Source organism: Mastacembelus armatus, chromosome 15, assembly GCF_900324485.2.
Source record: "Mastacembelus armatus chromosome 15, fMasArm1.2, whole genome shotgun sequence".
In the NCBI taxonomy this organism is placed as follows: Eukaryota; Metazoa; Chordata; class Actinopteri; order Synbranchiformes; family Mastacembelidae; genus Mastacembelus; species Mastacembelus armatus.
The window spans coordinates 1,212,953-1,238,309 of NC_046647.1; the positions used below are offsets into that span (position 1 = coordinate 1,212,953).

Sequence of the window (25,357 nt, forward strand, 5' to 3'; positions counted from 1 at the left end):
GGTATAAAACTGGATATGCATTTTATATGTATACACTTAAAGAGTGTAAAGATAAATATAGGTTGCCTATGCACTGATAGTCACATTTACTGAACAGACTAAAAAATACAATGTGATATCAAAACACACACTGCACCAATAGAAAACCGAAGGCAAAATGATAACAGCTCTAAGCCTTATAACTCACCATGCACACACTCCTGTTTCATCCAGCTTTATCCACCTTTCCCAAATTAGTTCCTCTTCAAATGTGGTGCCTTCATAATCCTAACATTTACTTCTCTGAAGGAACCGCAATGACACTAATTATAGCTCACCTCCGTTTATCCAGAAATACCATACTAGGTCAATTAGCCTAGAAATGGAGTTCAGATTATGTTCTCCAAAGAATTTAACAGCTTTACTGTACATGTGCTGATAACTGACTTGTTCTCTACAGGCGCTGGGAAGGTGGAGACCCTGGTGTATCCAATCAGAAGACTCCAACCACAATCCTACTTACTCCAGACAGGAAGTTCCACAGTTTTGGCTATGCAGCTCGTGACTTCTATCATGACCTAGACCCCAGCGAATCCAAACACTGGCTGTACCTGGAAAAATTTAAAATGAAACTCCACACTACTGCAGTAAGGACACAAACATACTCTGTACACATAGTGAATAAATGGATAGCAGTTCTCCAGTTATTCTTCTTACAACGGTGGCAAGCAGGCACACGCATCCAGACTGGGCAGACTATTCATAGAATTCATAGAATGAACTGCTGTGCATACTGACAGCTTTGCAGTCATTGTAAAAAGGGAAAGAGCAAAGGGTTTAGACATGTACATGTGAAAATGTTATGGGGTCTTTCTATCTCCTGACAGCAACAATGTTTTCACAACTTTCACAACAATTGAATTTCAACCCTTTTTTTTTTTTATTATCTCAAGGCACTTTACACAGAAACCCAACAAATCCCTTATGTCAAGCACTTGTCATCATCAATCTATATGCAGACTGCAACCTACAATGAGAGAACTATGGCAAAAAATTCTTTCATGACCTATTTTCCATTATGAAAACAATACTAAAACTAATATTATATTATATATATTATTATAATAAGACAGGGCTATAAATTAACTTTTTTATATGGTAGCACTGGTGGAAAACAAGCACATAAAGTAAGGCAAGGCAAGTTTATTTGTATAGCACAATTCATACACAGAGTAATTCAAAGTGCTTTACAGAAATAAAAGGCAAGTTAAAAGTACATAGGCAAAAATTAAAATAAGAAACAGCAAATAGTGGAATTAGCTGGAAATGGAATTAAAGAAGAACAAGTGCAGAAAAAAGACTTTCAGTTGTCATATGCAGAGCTAAAAAGAAAAAAATTTTTTAAACATTGCCAGAGATGAGGCTTGTCTAACATCGTCAGGAAGACTATTCCAGATTTTAGCTGCATAAAACTGAAACGCTGCTTCTCCATATTTAGTCCTGACTCTGGGCACAAGCAGAAGGCCTGTCCCTGATGTTCTCAGAGTCCAAGATGGTTTATATGGGTCCAACATGTCAGAGGTGTACTGTGGTGCTGAGCCACGAAGAGACTTATATACAAGCAGTGCTGTTTTAAAGTCTATTCTCTGAGCAACCTACAAATGTAGGTCCAGCTGTATCTTTGGGAATTATGGACAAATCAAAAAAGACACAAAAATGATCAAACAAAGCAACATCAATCACAGTAACATTTGAAATGTTAACACCCTTAGTGATGACTAGGTCCAGAGTGTGACCTCTGGGATGGGTCGATTAACATCACTGATTAACATGCTGACTAAGACCGTAGGTTTCAAAAACAGCAGAAATTTCTTTGGTGTTTCTGTCATAGACCTTATCAACGTGAACATTAAAATCACCTTTAATAACTAAACAGTCAAACTCTGTGGAGACAACTGAAAGCATCTCAGTAAAATCATCAATAAAATTTATACAACATTAGGGAGGTTTGTAAATGATTATGTAGAGAATAATTTTAATAATGATAATTTTAGCTCCATTTTAAAAGATACATTCTCAAATGATGGAAACTCTCCAAATGACAGCCTGTGGGTAAGCATATTATCCCTAAAAAAGGCACAGACACCACCACCTTTTTATTTTATCATGTTTCTGATAGAAATGTGAAATTAGGTGGGTGGATTCAATAAGAACTGCATTTCCTGTCTTGCTGTCTAACTGTGTTTCTGTTAAAAACATAAAATCAAGATTGTATGAGGAAATAAAATTATTGATTAAAAATGATTTGTTACATAAAGATCTGACATTGAGCACTGCAAGTTTCAAATTAGTTTGAGTAAAACCTGATTCTGTCTGCAAGGGATTTGAATTAGATTTCTGTGATTGGACAGTCTGTCAACTCTCTTATCCACTCTATGACTTTTGACTGGAGCTATAGCACTAGGTTAGACTGCTTTCTCCCTGGGCCTCAGTCCATATGTGGTTTATTTTGGCTGTAAGTCCTGGAACAGCAGACATCCTGGGTGTCCTAGTCGACTAGTGACTTTGCCAAGTTAGGTGTAAGGGGTACCATTTTAATTCCTGATTTCACCAAGATTTCAGAATGATTTGGAAATCACATTGGTCAAGCTGGGGGTGGAATGGACAATGAAGAATCTTCAGAGGGTGTGGATGCAAGTACCTATTACAGTTAATGAAGAACTGTTTGCAGAGGCAAGAAGAACCAGGAGTCCTGGAGCAGATGGTCAGAAAGCATCTGAATGATTTTTTTTTCCAGCAGTGACACTGCCGAATAGTAAAACAATACTGCAGCCAGTGGCCAAATAACAGGCACATATGAACCATGTAGTTTTACAAAACTAGACAATTACAATTAAAATAGGAATAAACCATTTAAGTTAACAGAATTTAGCTCAACTGACCTTCTGACCTAAACTCACAATTCCCTCCTGGTCCACATGGACTTAATCCTTTATGACCTACCATAGAAAAGGTCCACTGACCATATGTTTACATTTTTGCATTCATGCTCATAACGTGATGACGTATATGGAAAAGAGAAAGTGCTGTAACTGGCAGATCAGATCTATAGCATAGCATTGTAGTGGTTTCATTATGTGCACATTTTTACAAGATTTGTACAAACTTATTTGTGGAAGGAAACGGGGCTCTGGGACATGTCGTTGCATGTTATGAAAGTGTAACTTATCTGCTTTCATATGCAAAAAGAATTATTGCTCTATCTTATTTGGTTGCAATTCTACAAACATTTAAAAATAGATACCCCAATGAGATCGTGGGTGCTCCCATCGGTTTGCTTGTGTGTAATTAAACACATCAAGGGAGATTGCTACAGAGGTGATTGTTATTATGTTTTGCATCTTTGTGGACAGGCTACTTGTGACAAACATCATCAGTATTAACTTTACTTGCTTGTTTTTCATTCCCTACATCGATCGCTATCTTTTCACCTCATCTATAAATGGAATTGCAATTAGATGGTCTGACCCCCACAGAGCCCTGATCTGGGCAGTGTGGAGTCAGTCTGGGATCATATGAAGAGACAGAAACACTGGGACAGTCTGAATGTACAAAAGAACTGCAGCAGCTTCTCCAAGGAGCTGCAAAGTACCAGGAGAAATTATGTGCAGGTCCAACCAGATAGAACTGCTGCTGGTTTAAGGGTAAAGGGAAGTGCTGCAGATACTGATTAGATTTAGGTTTGGTAACATTTACAGCACTTCGGATGAAGTTCATTTATAAATGAAAAACTATTTATGTCATTTATATTAAAAGCATCCTCTGTATATTTTTAGAGCATAAAAGCTTCACACAGTAGTGTATATTTAAAATATTTCCCTTATTGTGTATTATTATTATTAAGACCACTCCTCTTATTGAAAAGAAAAACAGAACTGTCAAATGTGGACTATTAAATATTAGGTCCCTTTCATCTAAATCTCTGTTAGTAAATGATTTGATAACTGATCACCAAATTGACCTACTTTATCTTAGTGAAACCTGGTTACAGCAGGATGAATATGTCAGTCTGAATGAATCAACCCCCCTCAGTCATAAAAATTATCATGTTCCTCGAAGCACAGGTCGAGGTGGAGGAGTAGCTGCAATCCTCCACTCAAACTTATTATTAAACTTTCATCCTCAGACCAGTTATAACTCATTTGAGAGCCTCACTCTTAGTCTCTCACATCCAAACTGGAAAACACAAAAACCAGTTCTACTTGCCATTGTGTACCGTCCACCTGTCCCTTAATCAGAGTTTTTAACTGAATTCCCAGACTTCCTGTCTGATTTAGTGCTTAGTTCAGATAAAGTCATTATAGTGAGAAATTTTAACATTCATGTAGATGTTGAAAATAATAGTCTCAGCACTGCATTTAATTCAATATTAGATTCAACTGGTTTCATTCAAAAAGAAAAGCAACAATAAACAACAAATAGGCACTGCAGGTTGGTGGGGCCAGTAACTGCACATCAGCAATATACAGGACCAGGGACACCTGCAGAAGGTACAGAGAGAGAACAGAGAGAGAGGGAGTGAGCACAAACTAGGGGAGAGAGAGAGCACAAGGTTAGTGACATTCAATGGTGGAATATACATGTGAGGGGGGAGGAGAGGGGTAGGGGAGCTCAGAGCACCAATGGTTCTCGGGCAGTCTAGGCCTATAGCAGCATAACTAACTTTTGGAAACTCTGGGAACCACAAGTAGACCTGCACTCTGAGAGCGAAGTGGTCTATTGGGATAATATGGTACTATGAGGTCTTTAAGGTAGGAATGAGCTTGATCATGAAGGGATTTGTATGAGAGAAGGAGGATTTAAAATTCTATTCTGTATTTTACAGGGAGCCAATGAAGAGAAGCCAATATGGGAGAAATATGATCTCCCTTGCTAGGTCCTGTCAGGACTCTGGCTGCAGCATTCTGGATTAACTGGAGGCTTTTTATGGAGATATTGGGACATCCAGATAGTAATGAGTTACAGTAATCTAGCCTTGAGGTAACAAATGCATGGACTAGTTTTCCTGCGTCATTTTGAGACAGGATGTTCCTAATTTTGGAAAGGTTGCGCAGGTGAAAGAATGCAGTTCTAGACATTTGTTTTATGTGTCAGTTAAAGGACATGTCCTGGTTAAAAATCACTCCAAGGTTTTTCACAGTAGTGCTGGAGGCCAGTGCTATGCCATCTAAATTAGCTATAATTTTAGAAAAATTATTTCTGAGGTTTTAAGGCCCAAATACAATAACTTCTGTTTCCTCTGAATTTAAAAGTAGAAAGTTACTGGTCATCCAGGCCTTTATGTCAGTTAGACACGCTTGAAGTCTGGTTAAGTGGTTTGTGTTAACAGGTTTCATAGATAGATACAGCTGAGTGTCATCTGCATATTCATAAAAACTTAATAAAAATTAAGACCACTCCTCTTATTGAACAGAAAAACAGAACTGTCAAATGTGGACTATTAAATATCAGGTCTCTTTCATCTAAATCTCTGTTAGTAAATGATTTGATAATTGATCACCAAATTGACCTACTTTATCTTAGTGAAACCTGGTTACAGCAGGATGAATATGTCAGTCTGAATGAATCAACCCCCCTCAGTCATAAAAATTATCATGTTCCTCGAAGCACAGGTCGAGGTGGAGGAGTAGCTGCAATCCTCCACTCAAACTTATTATTAAACTTTCATCCTCAGACCAGTTATAACTCATTTGAGAGCCTCACTCTTAGTCTCTCACATCCAAACTGGAAAACACAAAAACCAGTTCTACTTGCCATTGTGTACCGTCCACCTGTCCCTTAATCAGAGTTTTTAACTGAATTCCCAGACTTCCTGTCTGATTTAGTGCTTAGTTCAGATAAAGTCATTATAGTGAGAAATTTTAACATTCATGTAGATGTTGAAAATAATAGTCTCAGCACTGCATTTAATTCAATATTAGATTCAATTGGTTTCATTCAAAATGTTAATAAACCCACCCACTGTTTCAATCACACCCTTGATCTTGTTCTGACATATGGCATCGAAATTGAACATTTAATAGTTTTTCCCCCAAATCCTGTTTTGTCAGATCATTCCTTTATAACTTTTGAATTTAAGATGATGGATCATGCAGCATTTGGAAGAAACTACAGCAGATGTTTATCTGACAATGCTGTTAATACATTTAAGAAAATGATTCCATCTTGATTTACATCTATGCCATGTGCCAACACAGTGGAGGGCAGCTGCCTCAATCCTACTCCCTACCAAATTGATCATATTGTTGACAGCACTGTAACCTCACTGCGTGAAACGCTTTATTCTGTGGCCCCTCTGAAAAAGAAGTTAGTGAATCAGAGAAGACTAGCCCCATGGTATAATTTACATATTCGTACCTTAAAGCAGGCATCACGAAGGCTGCAAAGGAAGTGGCGTTCCACAAACTTAGAGGAAATTTTTCTAGCCTGGAAAAACAGTCTACTAACATATAAAAAAGCTCTCCGTAAAGCCAGAACTGCATACTATTCATCACTAATCGAGGAAAATAAGAACAATCCCAGGTTTCTTTTCAGCACTGTAGCCAGGCTGACAAAAAGTCACAGCTCTGTTGAGCCCAGTGTTCCCTTAGCTCTCAGCAGTGATGAATTTATGAGTTTCTTTACAAATAAAATCACAACTATTAGAGATAAAATTCAGCAGATGCTTCCTATACCTGAAATAAATGAATCTTCTACTACAGTAGCTCTTGAATCATCTGTAGGACCTCAGTTATGTTTAGACTGCTTCTCTCCCATAGATCTCTCTGAATTTACATCAGTAGTTGCTTCATCGAAATCATCAACGTGTCTCTTAGACCCCATCCCGACTAGACTGCTTAAAGACACCCTGCCATTAATCAACTCATCTTTATTGGACTTGGTAAATTTCTCTCTAGTATCAGGCTACGTACCACAGGCCTTTAAGACTGCAGTAATCAAACCTTTACTCAAAAAGCCTAGTCTTGATCCAGGAGTCTTGGCTAATTATAGACCAATATCCAACCTGCCATTTATTTCTAAAATCCTAGAAAAAGCTGTTGCTAAGCAGCTATCAGACCACTTACACAGGAATGAACTATTTGAAGATTTTCAATCAGGATTTAGAGCACATCATAGTACAGAAACAGCACTGTTGAAAGTTACCAACGATCTTCTCTTAGCCTCAGATAATGGACTTGTTTCAATACTTGTCCTCCTAGACCTTAGTGCTGCATTCGACACCATTGACCACAACATCTTATTACAGAGACTGGAGCATGTGATTGGTATCAGAGGAACAGCGTTAAAGTGGTTCCAATCCTATTTATCGGACAGATTCCAGTTTGTTCATGTCCATGATGAACCTTCCACACGAACAAAAGTTAGTTATGGAGTTCCACAAGGCTCCGTGCTAGGACCGATTCTGTTCACCCTGTACATGCTTCCTTTAGGCTATGTCATTAGGAAGCACTCTATTAATTACCACTGCTATGCAGATGACACTCAGTTATATCTATCTATTAAACCTGTTAACACAAACCAGTTAACCAGACTTCAAGCCTGTCTAACTGACATAAAGGCCTGGATGACCAGTAACTTTTTACTTTTAAACTCGGAGAAAACAGAAGTCATTATATTTGGGCCAAAAAATCTCAGAAATAACTTTTCTAAAATTATAGCTACTCTATATGGCATAACCCTGGCCTCTAGCACTACTGTAAAAAACCTTGGAGTTATTTTTGACCAGGACATGTCCTTTAACTCACACATAAAACAAATCTCTAGAACTGCATTCTTTCACCTGCGCAACATTTCCAAAATTAGGAACATCCTGTCTCAAAATGATGCAGAAAAACTAGTCCATGCATTTGTTACCTCAAGGCTAGATTACTGTAACTCATTACTATCTGGATGTCCCAATATCTCCATAAAAAGCCTCCAATTAATCCAGAATGCCGCAGCCAGAGTCCTGACAGGAACTAGCAGGAGAGATCATATTTCTCCTATATTGGCTTCTAGAACAGCAACAATAAACAACAAATAGACACTGCAGGTTGGTGGGACCAGTAACTGCACATCAGCGATATACAGCTCCAGGACCAGGGACACCTGCAGAAGGTACAGAGAGAATAGAGAGAGAGGGAGAGAGCACAAACTAGGGGAGAGGGGGGGTTAGGGTAGGGGAGCTCAGTGCACCGATGGTCCTCGGGCAGTCTAGGCCTATAGCAGCATAACTAAGGGATGGTTCAGGGTTGCCTGAAGCCAGCCCTAACTATACGCTTTGTCAAAGAGGGAGGTTTTAAGTCTAGCCTTAAAAGTATAGAGAGTGTCTGCCTCCTGAACCCAGGCTGGGAGCTGGTTCCATAGGAGAGGAGCTTGATAACTAAAGGCTCTGCCTCCCATTCTGCTTTTGGAAACTCTGGGAACCACAAGTAGACCTGCACTCTGAGAGCGAAGTGGTCTATTGGGATAATATGGTACTATGAGGTCTTTAAGGTATGAAGGAGCTTGATTATGAAGGGATTTGTATGTGAGAAGAAGGATTTTAAATTCTATTCTATATTTTACAGGGAGCCAATGAAGAGAAGCCAATATAGGAGAAATATGATCTCTCCTGCTAGTTCCTGTCAGGACTCTGGCTGCGGCATTCTGGATTAATTGGAGGCTTTTTATGGAGATATTGGGACATCCAGATAGTAATGAGTTACAGTAATCTAGCCTTGAGGTAACAAATGCATGGACTAGTTTTTCTGCATCATTTTGAGACAGGATGTTCCTAATTTTGGAAATGTTGCGCAGGTGAAAGAATGCAGTTCTAGAGATTTGTTTTATGTGTGAGTTAAAGGACATGTCCTGGTCAAAAATAACTCCAAGGTTTTTTACAGTAGTGCTAGAGGCCAGGGTTATGCCATATAGAGTAGCTATAATTTTAGAAAAGTTATTTCTGAGATTTTTTGGCCCAAATATAATGACTTCTGTTTTCTCCGAGTTTAAAAGTAAAAAGTTACTGGTCATCCAGGCCTTTATGTCAGTTAGACAGGCTTGAAGTCTGGTTAACTGGTTTGTGTTAACAGGTTTAATAGATAGATATAACTGAGTGTCATCTGCATAGCAGTGGTAATTAATAGAGTGCTTCCTAATGACATAGCCTAAAGGAAGCATGTACAGGGTGAACAGAATCGGTCCTAGCACGGAGCCTTGTGGAACTCCATAACTAACTTTTGTTCGTGTGGAAGGTTCATCATGGACATGAACAAACTGGAATCTGTCCGATAAATAGGATTGGAACCACTTTAACGCTGTTCCTCTGATACCAATCACATGCTCCAGTCTCTGTAATAAGATGTTGTGGTCAATGGTGTCGAATGCAGCACTAAGGTCTAGGAGGACAAGTATTGAAACAAGTCCATTATCTGAGGCTAAGAGAAGATCGTTGGTAACTTTCAACAGTGCTGTTTCTGTACTATGATGTGCTCTAAATCCTGATTGAAAATCTTCAAATAGTTCATTCCTGTGTAAGTGGTCTGATAGCTGCTTAGCAACAGCTTTTTCTAGGATTTTAGAAATAAATGGCAGGTTGGATATTGGTCTATAATTAGCCAAGACTCCTGGATCAAGACTAGGCTTTTTGAGTAAAGGTTTGATTACTGCAGTCTTAAAGGCCTGTGGTACGTAGCCTGATACTAGAGAGAAATTTACCAAGTCCAATAAAGATGAGTTGATTAATGGCAGGGTGTCTTTAAGCAGTCTAGTCGGGATGGGGTCTAAGAGACACGTTGATGATTTCGATGAAGCAACTACTGATGTAAATTCAGAGAGATCTATGGGAGAGAAGCAGTCTAAACATAACTGAGGTCCTACAGATGATTCAAGAGCTACTGTAGTAGAAGATTCATTTATTTCAGGTATAGGAAGCATCTGCTGAATTTTATCTCTAATAGTTGTGATTTTATTTGTAAAGAAACTCATAAATTCATCACTGCTGAGAGCTAAGGGAACACTGGGCTCAACAGAGCTGTGACTTTTTGTCAGCCTGGCTACAGTGCTGAAAAGAAACCTGGGATTGTTCTTATTTTCCTCGATTAGTGATGAATAGTATGCAGTTCTGGCTTTACGGAGAGCTTTTTTATATGTTAGTAGACTGTTTTTCCAGGCTAGAAAAATTTCCTCTAAGTTTGTGGAACGCCACTTCCTTTGCAGCCTTCGCGATGCCTGCTTTAAGGTACGAATATGTAAATTATACCATGGGGCTAGTCTTCTCTGATTCACTAACTTCTTTTTCAGAGGGGCTACAGAATCAAGCATTTCACGCAGTGAGGTTACAGCGCTGTCAACAACATGATCAATTTGGTAGGGAGTGGGATTGAAGCAACTGCCCTCCACTATGTTTATACTTGGCATAGATGTAAATAAAGATGGAATCATTTTCTTAAATTTATTAACAGTGTTGTCGGATAAACATCTGCTGTAGTGGAATTTTCTTCCAAACGCTGCATGATCCATCATTTTAAATTCAAAAGTTATTAAAGAATGATCTGACAAAACAGGATTTGGGGGAAAAACTATTAGATGTTCAATTTCGATGCCATAGGTCAGAACAAGATCAAGGGTGTGATTGAAACAGTGGGTGGGTTTATTAACATTTTGAATGAAACCAATTGAATCTAATATAGAATTAAATGCAATGCTGAGGCCGTTATTTTCAACATCTACATGAATGTTAAAATCTCCCACTATAATGACTTTATCTGATCTAAGCACTAAATCAGACAGGAAGTCTGGGAATTCAGTTAAAAACTCTGAGTAAGGGACAGGTGGACGGTACACAATGACAAGTAGAACTGGTTTTTGTGTTTTCCAGTTTGGATGTGAGAGACTAAGAGTGAGGCTCTCAAATGAGTTAAAATTGTTCTGAGGATGAAAGTTTAATAATAAGTTTGAGTGGAAGATTGCAGCTACTCCTCCACCTCGACCTGTGCTTCGAGGAACATGATAATTTTTATGACTGAGGGGGGTTGATTCATTCAGACTGACATATTCATCCTGCTGTAACCAGGTTTCAGTAAGATAAAGTAGGTCAATTTGGTGATCAGTTATCAAATCATTTACTAACAAAGATTTAGATGAAAGGGACCTAATATTTAATAGTCCACATTTGACAGTTCTGTTTTTCTGTTCAATAAGAGGAGTGGTCTTAATTTTTATTAAGTTTTTATGAATAACTCCTCTTCTGTTAACTTCTGATTTCTTTGATTTATATGTTCGAGGGGCAGACACAGTCTCTATGTGGTTTGAGGGGGGCGGCGGCTCTAAGGAAACTGCAGAGAGGCGTTTTAGACTGAGTCTCTGCATCCCGGTCCCCACCCTGGATTGTCAGGCTTTAGATCGGCTAATAAACTCGGCCAAATTTCTAGAGATGAGAGCTGCACCATTCAAAGTGGGATGGATGCCGTCTCTCGCTACCAGACCGGGTTTTCCCCAGAAAGTGGCCCAATTGTCTATGAAGCCCACATCGTTTGCTGGACACCACCTAGACAGCCAGCGACGGAACGACGACATGCGGCTAAACATGTCAACGCTGGTCAGATTGGGGAGGGGTCCAGAGAAAACTACGGAGTCCGACATTAATTTAGCAAAGTTACACACCGACTCAACATTAATTTAATAATAAATAAATAGTCACTATGTTTCTATGATGTGGAGGTGATCAATAGGGCTGGTCATGAGACATGTTCACAGCTGTGAGAAAATGAGACTACATAAATCAGAATCCAAATCAGAAATCAAATCAGAAATACTTTATTAATCCATTGTGGGAAATAGCTTTGTTACAGTGGTTCATTCTACATTTATAAAAATATAGTTCATAATAACCCCCAATCTTTCAAAATATAAAAAATATACCCTATCAGTAATAGATCATTTATACCTATCTACAGTGAATAGTACAGATTGAACAGATTGAAATTATGTACACCATCAATCAGGATGGATTGATTCTCAGAAGGAGGAGTTGAACAAGTTGATGGCCACTGGCAGGAATGATGTCATGTGATACTCTGTGGTGCAACGTGGGCACTGGGTGTATGGCCGAACATGCTTCTATGGCTGACCAGCACATCACAGAGAGAGTGTGAAGACGTATCCAATATTGTCCTTATCTTGGACCAGGAGTTTAGAGGAGAGGGAAGGAGAGGAGAGGAGAGGAGAGGAGAGGAGAGGAGAGTGCAGCCATAAGTTGCACCTCTCACCTTGGCTGCATGACTAATTGTTTTTCAATCTTAATTCAGACCCTTGTCTTGAGGATTTCATTCTCAGATGATGATGATTCTGCCATGTTTGCATGGGAGGGAACAGAAGAACAGAGGGAACTCTGTTATGTCAATCCGAGTGCTGCTTTTTCCTCGGTAAGGTACATTAACGAAATAAAAATGCGTCACGTGATGCTCTGTACATAGAAATACTAACTCCCTCAAATAAATCCAACCTGTTTGACATGGTGAAAGAAAAGGCTCTCATAGCTCTAATAAAATGAGTCAGACTCAGTAAGAGCCTTCTAATGAAGGTGGGGAAAATGAAACAAATGTTTTTCAATTCGATTCAGTTTTATTTGTATAGGGCCAAATCACAATACAGATCATCTCAAAGCACTTTAGAAAAAAGCAAAAAAAACCAACCAACCCCTTATGAGCAAGCACTTGGCGACAGTGGAGAGGAAAAACTCCCTTTAATGGAAGAAAAAACCTCCAGCAGAACCGGGCTCAGTTTGGGCTGCCATCTGCCTCAACCGGTTGGGGTGAGTGGATAGAGCAGAGAGAAAAGAACAGCAACAATAAACAACAAATAGACACTGCAGGTTAGTGGGGCCAGTAACTGCACATCAGTGATATACAGCTCCAGGACAGGGACACCTGCAGAAGGTGGAGAGAGGGAGAGAGAGGAGAGAGAGAAAGGGAGAGAGCACAAACTAGGGGAGAGAGAGAGCACAAGGTCAGTGACATTCAATGGTGGAATATACATGTGAGAAGGGAGGAAAGAAGGAGAGGGGAAGGGAAGGGACGGGAGGGTTGGGGGTTAGGGTAGGGGAGCTCAGTGCACAATAACAGCAACATGATAAAGATCATGTTGTTACTTTTGATATAATGTAAAGAAAATGTCTTTTGATTGAACTTTTCATTGGTCCAGAATCATGAGATAAAATTGTGATTTAATTCTGAATAAAAATAACTGTGCAGCCCTATTCTGCAGAGATCACATTGATCAGGTTACACACTTGATCCTGATCATTATTGGCATTATTTTGCCTGATGGGCTTTAAGTCTTAATGTTTACAGACAAGGGCTGGGTATCAATACCATACCTACCTTGATACGTTGTGGTACCATATAACACGATTCGATTCGATTAAATTTGATACAATACCAATATATAATGCCATATATTCCAGTACTCAACAACGTTGTAAAAACGGTGTTGAAAAAACAACTAGCTGTGTACCACTTACGTAATCTCATAATAGGCGGTCTCAATATATTGGTAACTGAGTTAAACTTTTTTGATGAATTTTCATGTTACAATTTATTCTTATACAATATGAATATAAAAATAAAGTGCACAGGTCAGTGTTCTTACATTCATATATGCTGTGAAAATCCAAAGTGCATGTGAGTGTCCTTACATTCAAATTCACTCTAACATAAAAAAGTGCTTTGATCCCCAGCTCATTCACAGAAGATTACTGATTTGGTAGTGCATTTTAAAACAATATTGATATTCCAACATAACAAGCCTGGGTTTTCAATAACACTATGAGAGCATAGATCTTGGGAGATAATATCAATGTTGTATTGTTCTAAAAAATATCATTATATATCTAAATAACATTTTTGTTTTTTTTTGCACAGCCTTATTATATATTGTATTTTAGATCTGTATTTTAGATTTATTTTAGATCTCTGTGCCTTCCAGTGTCTGTCAAAGTGACAGCAGATCTGGCTTCTTTGCCACAGAGTCCTTCCAACACACACTGGGCTTTGTGGCTGGGATGGAACAGAAAATCTCACATTCAGAATTTATAATCTACTGACAAGATACTAAAAACACACTTGACATAAAATAGGAAAAACACAGGCAGCACAGCAATGTTTATGTGAAGGTGCAGAGGATGTAGATGTAATTTGAGGTTAATTTCAGTCAGATACCTTTCAATGTTATCAAAAGGAATAAGCAGGATCCAGGAAAAATGTCAGCAGTCAACAAATTCTGCAAATCTTCCTCTAGATGTTGGCTAAAGATGTTGTTGGTACTAAGCTGTACTCTCCCACAATTTACCTTCTCCTCTCAAGCTTCTGAGTATGAATTAATTGTCTTTTCCAGTAACCTCCCAACTACACAAGAACAGCATTGTTTCAAAGATTGATATACAGTACTTTTTAAAATAAAACTTTTTAGTATTTATTTGTATTTGGATTTATTGACAGTAAAAATACAAAATAACACCAGACTTAGCCTTACCAACACTGATTCTTCATCTTCTCCCTGCCATCAGAATTTGTCCATCGATACAGACCTCCATGCAGCCAATGGGAAGCGAGTGAAAGCTCTGGATATCTTTGCATATGCACTGGCCTTCTTTAAGGAGCAAGCACTAAAGGTAACATAACTCTGTAAATACTACATTTTATGTTTTCTTATTTTGTAGACATTATTATGATTTCATTCCTAACGTGATGGTATAAGCCCACAGTGTCGCATTAACCATGCCAGTAAGTTGTGTCATAGGCAGGTGTTGTTTGAATGTTCATCCTGCAGGAGCTGAGTGATCAGACAGGTGGCGAGTTCGACAACAATGATGTGAGATGGGTGATCACAGTTCCTGCCATCTGGAAAATGCCTGCAAAGCAGTTCATGAGAGAAGCTTCCTATAAGGTAGGCTGAGAAGATTCAGTTACATTTGTACACACATTTATTCCTGTTTATCAGCACATATCTGTAGTTTACAAATGACTGATCAGAAGTTTTGAAATTATAAGCATATACAGTTATAGTGACATAGTGATTAAATACATTATACTTTTTCATAACTGTATGTTTGCATTGCCCTGGCTGTGGCTTTGCGTCAGGAATGCAATGGTTTTAATCCTTCGCTACTCTAAAAAAAAAAATCCTGTTCTGCTTCTGCAGTTCTGCTTTCTGCAAAACATTTTAGTCTATTTGTGGATGCACAACCAAGCAGACACTGCACCAGATAAATAATGTGTTACACTAAAACAGTAAACAACTTGTACAGTTTGCTAGAATGAAAACATCTTTGTGAACACTCATTTCAAATTTGATACATCACACAGCTGCTATTTTTCAGTCACTGTCATTCTTAAGAGACAGCAGTGTATAGCTGATTGTCAGGGAGGATGGCAAAGCTACAAATCTTAGTGTTGTCATACCAAGTTCAATGCTAGACTGAGTTCTGCTCTGGCAGTAAGGCTGGAGTCAGTTTTTAAGTTTTATCTCACTGAACTTATTACACAGACAACAGAACAAACAGTGACGTAGACTGACACATGGCAACAGTGCACATATCGCATACATACATATACGTACATTGTCACCACTGTCATACATGTGCTGTAATTTCATTAATTATTATTATCAAATATCTGTATCCACATTTTCTCTAAGTAGTGATTTTTTCAAACTATATGCCACTTTACAGAGTCGAGGCTGATGCGCAACGTAATAGAATATAACCAATACACTGTATCCAAATTGCATATAGAAATTTTGTTACATTGCACATTTACATTTGAGGCATGATGTAACTATGTTGTTCATTTATATTGATTTTGCAGAACATTTTCACAGTTTACAGCCAGTGTGTGTGTCAGCAGATAGTGGGGGGTTTACTAAAATCTTTTGCCCCACAGAAAATGACCATTTTTTTGATCTACAGGCAGAGGAATGATTGGAAAAATAGGCTACAGAATTAACATGCTAGAGAAGAATATATATAACAATATAAAAACCAAACAACACACAGGAAAAAACCCAGATGAGAAAAACAATCAACCCTTAGTGACTTTTGTCACAAAGTAAATCCTTAGCTATGCATAATAAACAATGGATGACACTGCTGATAAAACAAAGCGCTAGTGGTGAATCTATAAAAAGGTTTTATTCTGCTAATATCTTCCTTGTTATCACAATTAATATGATCCTGTTATGGCCTATACTGTGTGTTAGGAACTTTATTATCAGTCAGAAAAGCAGCCAATAAACAGGATGACAGCAATACAACAAAGATAAGACACAAAACCTAAAACATTGTAAGAGAGCAGAGCACAGCAGAGCATATAATCAGATGTAAACTACTGTGCTGTACAGTATTGCGCTTTATTTCGCAGACACCCTAGGATCAGTCTCTCCCCCAAGCCTTGTCTTTTTTGAGACAAGCCAGACCCAAAAGCTTCCCTGCTCCACCTCCTCCACCACATCTTTCAGGGCCTTCCACAGTTTGGGCCCTCTGACTACGAGAATTTTAAGGAATCTCTGGGTCGAATGGAACCACAAGGGGGCACAATCCAGTGTCTTCATGTGCCGGTCCCAAGTCCGGGTAAATGCAGAGGGTTGTGTCAGAAAGGGCATCCAACATAAAATTTAAGCCAAATCAAACATGTGAATCACAAATATGACTTCCATACCAGATCGGTCACGACCGGGGTTAACAACGACCGCCACTGGTGCTGTTGACCTACAGCGTGCCAGTGGAAATTGGACTACTGTTGGTCGAAGAAGGAGTGAAGTAAGGCGTGTTCGTAGGCAAAGAGAGAAGAGGAAGGGCAGGAGTGTAGGACTTAGACTAGGGACTTTGAATGTATGAATGTAGGGACTTTGTCGGGGAAAACTAGAGTTGGCTGAAATGATGGAGAGAAGTGTGTGTGACCAGGTGGAAAGGTAGTAAGGCCTATAGATTTCAAGCTGTTTTATCATGGTGTGGATGGAAAGAGGAATGGAGTAGGAGTTATCCTGAAGAAGGATTTTGCTAAGAATGTTCTGGAGGTGAAAAGAGTGTCAGATAGGGTGATGAGTCTGAAGCTGGAAGTTGAAAGTGTGATGTTGAATGTTGTTAGTGGTTATAATAATAATAATACATTTTATTTCATGGCGCCTTTCAAAGTCTCAAGGTCACCTTACAGAGAGAAAAAGGAAGCATACAGCATGAAATACATATACAGCATGAAATACATATGCCCCACAGGTAGGATGTGAGTTAGAAGAGAAGGAGAAATTCTGGAGAGAGATGGATGAGGTGATTCAGGCTATCCCTAGTGGTGAGAGAGTGGTGATTGGGGCAACGGACATGTTGGTGAGGGAAACAGAGGTGACGAGGAAGTGATGGGTAAGTTTGGTATGCAGGACAGCAATGCAGAAGGACAGATGGTGGTAGACTTTGCAAAAAGGATGGAAATGGCTGTAGTGAACACATTTTTCCAGAAAAGGGAGGAGCATAGGGTGACAACCTGAACCTCTTTCAAACCTGAAGAGTAGAAGAGCTGACTGTTGTGGAGCAGGAAGTAGCAAAGATCAGTAAGGATGAAGTGAGGAAGGCGTTGAGGAGGATGATGAGTGGAAAGGCAGTTGGTCCTGACGACATAAGTGTGGAGGTATGGAAGTGTTTAGGAGAGGTGGCGGTAGAGTTTTTGACTGGGCTACTTAACAAGATCTTGGAGAGTGAGAGGATGCCTGAGAAATGGAGGAGAAGTGTACTGGTGCCCATTTTTAAGAACAAGGGAGACATGCAGAGTTGTGGAAACTACACAGGAATAAAGCTGATGAGTGTCACAATGAAGTTATGGGAAAGAGTAGTGGAGGGTAGGCTGAGGTCAGAAGTGAGCATTTGTGAGCAGCGGTATGGTTTCATGGCAAGAAAGAGTACCACAGATGCAATATTTGCTTTGAAAATGCTGATGGAGAAGTACAGAGAAGGCCAGAAGGAGCCGCATTGTGTCTTGTAGGGGTGACAGAGGAGTTCAAATTGGAGGTGGGACTGCACCAAGGATCAGCTTTGAGCCCCTTCTTGTTTGCTGTCGTGATGGACAGGCTGACAGATTAGGTTAGACAGGAATCTCCATGGATCATGATGTTTGCAGATGACATTGTCATCTGTAGTGAGAGCAGGGAGCAGGTGGAGGAAAATTTAGAGAGGTGGAGGTTTGCTCTGGAAAGGAGAGGAATGAAGGTTAGCCACAGTAAAACAGAGTACGTGTGTAAATGAGAGGGACTCAAGAAGAACGGTGAGGTTACAGGGAGTAGAGGTGAAGAAGGTGGAGGATTTTAAGTGCCTAGGGTCAACAGTCCAGAGCAATGGAGAGTGTGAAAAAGAAGTGAAGAGTTGTGTGCAAGCAGGTTGGAACGGGTGGAGGAAAGTGTCAGGTGTGATGTGTGACAAAAGAAGAATTTGTCAAGAATGAAAGGAAAGGTGTACAAGACAGTGGTGAGACCAGCAATGCTGTACGGTTTATAATCATGGCACTGAGAAAAAGACAGGAGACAGAGGTGGAGGTAGCAGAGCTGAAGATGTTGAGGTTCTCTTTAGGAGTGACGAGGATGGATACGATCAGGAATGAGTACATCAGAGGGACAGCTCATGTTAGATGTTTTGGATAAAAAGCCAGGGAAGCCAGATTGAGATGGTTTGGACATGTTCAGAGGAGGGACAGTGAATACATTGATAAAAGGATGCTGAGGTTAGAGCTGCCAGGAAGGAGCCCTAGAGGAAGACCAAAGAGGAGGTTCTTGGATGTAGTGAAGGAGGACATGGGAGATAGTTGGTCCGGGTGAGGAGGATACAGACGATACGGTTTAATGGAGGCAGATGATTCGCTCTGGCAACACCTGAAGGGAGCAGCCGAAAGGAAAATAAAAAGCTGGGTCGAGGTTTGAGTGAAGCCTCCACACTTAACCTCCACTGAAAAGGTATATGCTCTCCACCCAGCTTGTGTGCATGCAGATAAAAGCTCTGCGTACTTCCCCCTTGTACCATCTTGCTATAGCACGGTTAGTTCAGCCATGATGACAGTCTTTGTGGTAGTGGACCAGATTACAATGTCAGGTTGGAGAGATGTTATTGCAGTCTGGTGTCGGAACTTCAGAGCAGTCTTGCAGTCAGAAAGGATGTGCCATACCAGCCATGCACATTGTGGGGGCTTCGGAGAGTATCATACATTGCTCTGATCAGTAAACGTAACCTTGCTTGGAGCAGCTTCCACAGATGTGACGGTCCTGTTGTTAACAGCCTCCCAGGTTTCCCTTCATTTCCCTTGCTGAGATTGGCTCACAGCTTTGATCTTATAGCCTTCCTCTTTCTCCTCCGTGATTTCCAACGCAATCAGCTTTTTTTTTTTTTTTTCAGGACTGTCGAAGAGGTGATGTCACATAATTTGAGGAACCACAACAGGCAATCACAAAGGGTTTACTAGTAATACCTCATCTTGAATTTGCCACTGGTTGGTCTATCAAGCATGGAATCTCCTTGCCATTCACTGAGAAGGAGACGTCCCTCCTGGCTCCTTTCTGGATCAAGAGACTGTCTGATTTGAATGGTTTTATCTTCATCCTGGCCTATGTAAGCAGTTCTTTGAGCCTTTTCGGAAGCCTGTTGGTGCTTGCCACCATCTGAAGGACTGTGATGCATATAGCTCCGTAGAGCAGGAAGCTGCTGACCTGATGGGGATTCAGCTCCTCTTACTGTCTATCTTCCTCCGGATGAGGAGGCGACAACCTTTCCGCTAGGTGCAATGGTGGGCTCTGTAGCACTGTGGTGCTCAACTTGGCTAGGGTTCCTCCTTGTCTGACCTGCTGTTGCAGTGCAAACTTACACCTAGGTGGTGTTATAATATTTTGCCTTCTCCTGGTGGATTTGCAGGGACTGGTATGTTGTAACTTTGGACCAACCCCAGCTACTTTCTCTTAGGATCCTTTCTTTGCTAGTCTTGTTTGTTTGAGTCGTTGCCATAGGGAGTCTGTGTGGCTTCCTGCATCATAGTCGTGCAGATAGGGTAACTAGCTCTGCCCCTGGTGTAGTCTTTCCTGCTGCCAGCTGGCCATCTCCGGCAGCCCTCCAGTGTATTGGTATTTATTTTGTTTTACATTCCTAGATCCTTTGGCTATTTAAAATATGTAATGTAATAAAGTAATGCAAAATTACAGCTGCAACTGTTTATCTGTTGTTGTGGCATATTCTCAGGCTGTGATCATTGAACCGTTGAAATCCCCACGAGTAAATAAGTAAATTTTATTTATAGAGCACATTTAAGTTCAGCTTACACTGTAAGTGCTGTACAATCATAAAATACAGTAACATATAAAATAAAATACACATTAAAATCCAGCATACTAGTCCATAAGTACTATTCCTGTATTCTTCCAACTGTTGAAATCAACACTCAGAGTCAACAGAGTCAGATCCAGGTTACAAATAAACAATAAATGAGTGGACAAACTACCAGCTGCTTGCCATGTTCTGCCTTATATTCGTTCCTGCTGTCCCCACCCTTTTCCTCTACAATAAGTACTGACACATTCTCTTAAAAATTGGGTGCCTACACAATAGTGCTGTATGCCCAAACTATGCCATCAAGAGTAACACTCTGCAATTTCAGAGTGGAGGAACTTTTATACTTCTTAGAACCTTTGGATATGGTTCCTCTTTTTTTTGTGTACACACTACTGGAACCAAGAACTATAGTAGTTCCTAGACCAGTCTTTTGGGGGACATTTTTAGCTCCTATTTTGGAGTGAGTGCAATAGAAACAACATACATTTGATTCAATTCAATTCAATTCAATTTTATTTGTATAGCGCCAAATCACAATACAAATCATCTCAAGGCACTTTATAAAAACTAAAACTAAAAACCCAACAATTCCCTTATGTGCAAGCACTTGGCGACAGTGAAGAGGAAAAACTCCCTTTAACGGAAGAAAAATCCTCCAGCAGAACCGGGCTCAGTTTGGGCGGCCATCTGCCTCGACCGGTTGGGGTGAGTGGATAGAGCAGAGAGAAAAGAACAGCAACAATAAACAACAGATAGACACTGCAGGTTGGTGGGACCAGTAACTGCACATCAGCGATATACAGCTCCAGGACCAGGGACACCTGCAGAAGGTACAGAGAGAATAGAGAGAGAGGGAGAGAGCACAAACTAGGGGAGAGAGAGAGCACAAGGTTAGTGACATTTAATGGTGGAATATACATGAGGTAGGAGGAGAGGAAGAGAGGGAAGGGGAAGGGAAAGGGGGGACGGGAGAGGTTAGGGTAGGGGAGCTCAGTGCACCGATGGTCCTCGGGCAGTCTAGGCCTATAGCAGCATAACTAAGGGATGGTTCAGGGTTGCCTGAGGCCAGCCCTAACTATACGCTTTGTCAAAGAGGAAGGTTTTAAGTCTAGCCTTAAAAGTACAGAGAGTGTCTAGCCTCCTGAACCCAGGCTGGGAGCTGGTTACACAGGAGAGGAGCTTGATATCTAAAAGCTCTGCCTCCCAGTCTGCTTCTGGAAACTCTGGGAACCACAAGTAGACCTGCACTCTGAGAGTGAAGTGGTCTATTGGGATAATATGGTACTATGAGGTCTTTAAGGTATGAAGGAGCTTGATTATGAAGGGATTTGTATGTGAGAAGAAGGATTTTAAATTCTATTCTATATTTTACAGGGAGCCAATGAAGAGAAGCCAATATAGGAGAAATATGATCTCTCCTGCTAGTTCCTGTCAGGACTCTGGCTGCGGCATTCTGGATTAATTGGAGGCTTTTTATGGAGATATTGGGACATCCAGATAGTAATGAGTTACAGTAATCTAGCCTTGAGGTAACAAATGCATGGACTAGCTCCTAATTTTGGAAATGTTGCGCAGGTGAAAGAATGCAGTTCTAGAGATTTGTTTTATGTGTGAGTTGAAGGACATGTTCTGGTCAAAAAGAACTCCAAGGTTTTTTACAGTAGTGCTGGAGGTCAGGGCTATGCCATCTAGAGTAGCTATAATTTTAGAAAAGTTATTTCTGAGATTTTTTTGGCCCAAATATAATGACTTCTGTTTTCTCTGAGTTTAAAAGTAAAAAGTTACTGGTCAATCCAGGCCTTTATGTCAGTTAGACAGGCTTGAAGTCTGGTTAACTGGTTTGTGTTAACAGGTGTAATAGATAGATACAACTGAGTGTCATCTGCATAGCAATGGTAATTAATAGAGTGCTTCCTAATGACATATCCTAAAGGAAGCATGTACAGGGTGAACAGAATCGGTCCTAGCACAGAGCCTTGTGGAACTCCATAACCAACTTTTGTTCGTGTGGAAGGTTCATCGTGGACATGAACAAACTGGAATCTGTCCGATAAATAGGATTGGAACCATTTTAACGCTGTTCCTCTGATACCAGTCACATGCTCCAGTCTCTGTAATAAGACGTTGTGGTCAGTGGTGTCGAATGCAGCACTAAGGTCTAGGAGAACAAGTATAGAAACAAGTCCATTATCTGAAGCTAAGAGAAGATCGTTGGTAACTTTCAACAGTGCTGTTTCTGTACTATGATGTGCTCTAAATCCTGATTGAAAATCTTCAAATAGTTCATTCCTGTGTAAGTGGTCTGATAGCTGCTTAGCAACAGCTTTTTCTAGGATTTTAGAAATAAATGGCAGGTTGGATATTGGTCTATAATTAGCCAAGACTCCTGGATTAAGACTAGGCTTTTTGAGTAAAGGTTTGATTACTGCAGTCTTAAAGGCCTGTGGTACGTAGCCTGATACTAGAGATAAATTTACCAAGTCTAATAAAGATGAGTTCATTAATGGCAGGGTGTCTTTAAGCAGTCTAGTCAGGATGGGGTCTAAGAGACACGTTGATGATTTCGATGAAGCAACTACTGATGTAAATTCAGAGAGATCTATGGGAGAGAAGCAGTGTAAACATAACTGAGGTCCTACAGATGATTCAAGAGCTACTGTAGTAGAAGATTCATTTATTGCAGGTATAGGAAGCATCTGCTGAATTTTATCTCTAATAGTTGTGATTTTATTTGTAAAGAAACTCATAAATTCATCACTGCTGAGAGCTAAGGGAACACTGGACTCAACAGAGCTGTGACTTTTTGTCAGCCTGGCTACAGTGCTGAAAAGAAACCTGGGATTGTTCTTACTTTCCTCTATTAGTGATGAATAGTATGCAGTTCTGGCTTTATGGAGAGCTTTTTTATATGTTAGTAGACTGTTTTTCCAGGCTAGAAAAATTTCCTCTAAGTTTGTGGAACGCCACTTCCTTTGCAGCCTTCGCGATGCCTGCTTTAAGGTACGAATATGTAAATTATACCATGGGGCTAGTCTTCTCTGATTCACTAACTTCTTTTTCAGAGGGGCCACAGAATAAAGCGTTTCACGCAGTGAGGCTACAGCACTGTCAACAATATGATCAATTTGGTAGGGAGTAGGATTGAGGCAGCTGCCTTCCACTATGTTTATACTTGGCATAGATGTAAATAAAGATGGAATCATTTTCTTAAATTTATTAACAGCGTTGTCGGATAAACATCTGCTGTACTGGAATTTTCTTCCAAACGCTGCATGATCGATCATTCAAAAGTTATTAAAGAATGATCTGACAAAACAGGATTTGGGGGAAAACTATTAGATGTTCAATTTCGGCACCATACAGTGGGTACGGAAAGTATTCAGACCCCTTTAAATTTTTCACTCTTTGTGTCATTGCAGCCATTTGCCAAAATCAAAAAAGTTCATTTTATTTCTCATTAATGTACACTCAGCACCCCATCTTGACAGAAAAAACCAGAAATGTAGAAATTTTTGCAAATGTATTAAAAAAGAAAAACTGAAATATCACATGGTTATAAGTATTCAGACCCTTTGCAGTGACACTCATATTTAACTCAGATGTTGTCCATTTCTTCTGATCCTCCTTGAGATGGTTCTGCTCCTTCATTGGAGTCCAGCTGTGTTTAATTAACCCTCTGGGGTCTGAGGGGGTTTTTGGGGCCTGGACAAATTTTGACACGTCCTGACATTTGTGCTTTTTTCAGTGTTTTTTAAACATATTAATGTCTAAAGTCTAATAACACTGTAATCAGCACAAAATTGGCTACAATAATATGTAGTATTTTTATACATTATTGTGTTTTTGAGAAAAAAGTGTTTATGCATGGCTAGTGAAAAACTACAATTTTTTACTCACTGAAATAAGACCATAAAACACAAACAGAACATTGGTTCACAAGACTTTGGAGACCAGCATGTTGTAGGCTAAAGTGTTTACTTCAGAGTGCTGTGAATGTCATCTTGTTCACACATTCACAGTAAACAATACACTGATTTAAATTTTCTAAGACACTTTTTGTCGAGAAAGGCCATATGCAAGAGGGTGTGTCTGAGGATGAATAGTCATGTGATTTACCTGAGAACACAAAAGACGCACTGAACGTCCAGACAAAGGCGCGCATAATGAGCCTTTCAGTCAATGTAGATGGGACGGATTAGTGCTGTACAATACAACACAATGAGGAGCAAACGATCCTCATTTGAGTTAAAATCAGTGTTTTTACTCTGAGGACAAGCTAAACTGTTTGTCTCTGTGTGGAATGTAAAGAGCGCCGCTTCACGTGCGTAACGCGCCATCATCCAAACGCGTCGAAAAAGTGAGTAAATTCTATGATGAAGTTTGATATTTTGTGTCATTTCTCGGGGGCGTGCACATATTTACCTGGTTCACCTGAGATTATTTACATGTGAACAGTGGACAGTGTACAAGGCGGGACCGCATTACCTGTAATGAGGTGAGACAGGAAAAAACGGACTTCTCCTTACGTTCATACGGATTAAATAAAAAGTGATGATTTGTTTTTGACTTGAATTGTTTCACTCAAAAGAAAACATTTCAAGCTTTCTAGCCATATAATTCTTATTTTTATGAGCCAAGTATTCGCTGAGATTCTGGTTGTTTTATTTACGCGTCTGTGAAGAGAAATGGCAGAGACAGAAAAGTCCGAGAGCGCGCACCCTGTCGGCTTTCTTTATTTAAAAAAAGCACAACGTTTTGTTGTTATTATGATGGTATACCACTAAAACTAGACCCTTTACAGATTTGAATGATATACTTCTTTTATCTGTACGATCAGAATTGACGGAGTAATTTAAGTTTGTTTCGGCCTTATCAGAAAAAGATGCGTCAAAACGCGCCGGCGCGTGCGTCGACCCCAGAGGGTTAAAGAATGGTCAGACAAAATAGGATTTTGGGGGAAAACTATTAAATGTTCAATTTTTATGCCATATGTCAGGGTGTGATTGA

The 25,357-nt window shown here is 39.9% G+C and overlaps 1 protein-coding gene across 3 annotated transcripts in view; it reads left to right on the forward strand.

Moving 5' to 3' along the window:
- hspa12a (heat shock protein 12A) overlaps window positions 1-25,357 on the forward strand; it is an 82,110-nt gene that overhangs the window by 30,756 nt on the left and 25,997 nt on the right. For all 3 annotated transcript variants that reach the window (XM_026309885.1, XM_026309886.1, XM_026309887.1), the window contains exons 4-6: window positions 440-626; window positions 14,567-14,671; window positions 14,830-14,946. In XM_026309885.1, coding sequence (XP_026165670.1) covers window positions 440-626; window positions 14,567-14,671; window positions 14,830-14,946 — 409 coding nt within the window. The remainder of the gene's footprint in view (window positions 1-439; window positions 627-14,566; window positions 14,672-14,829; window positions 14,947-25,357) is intronic.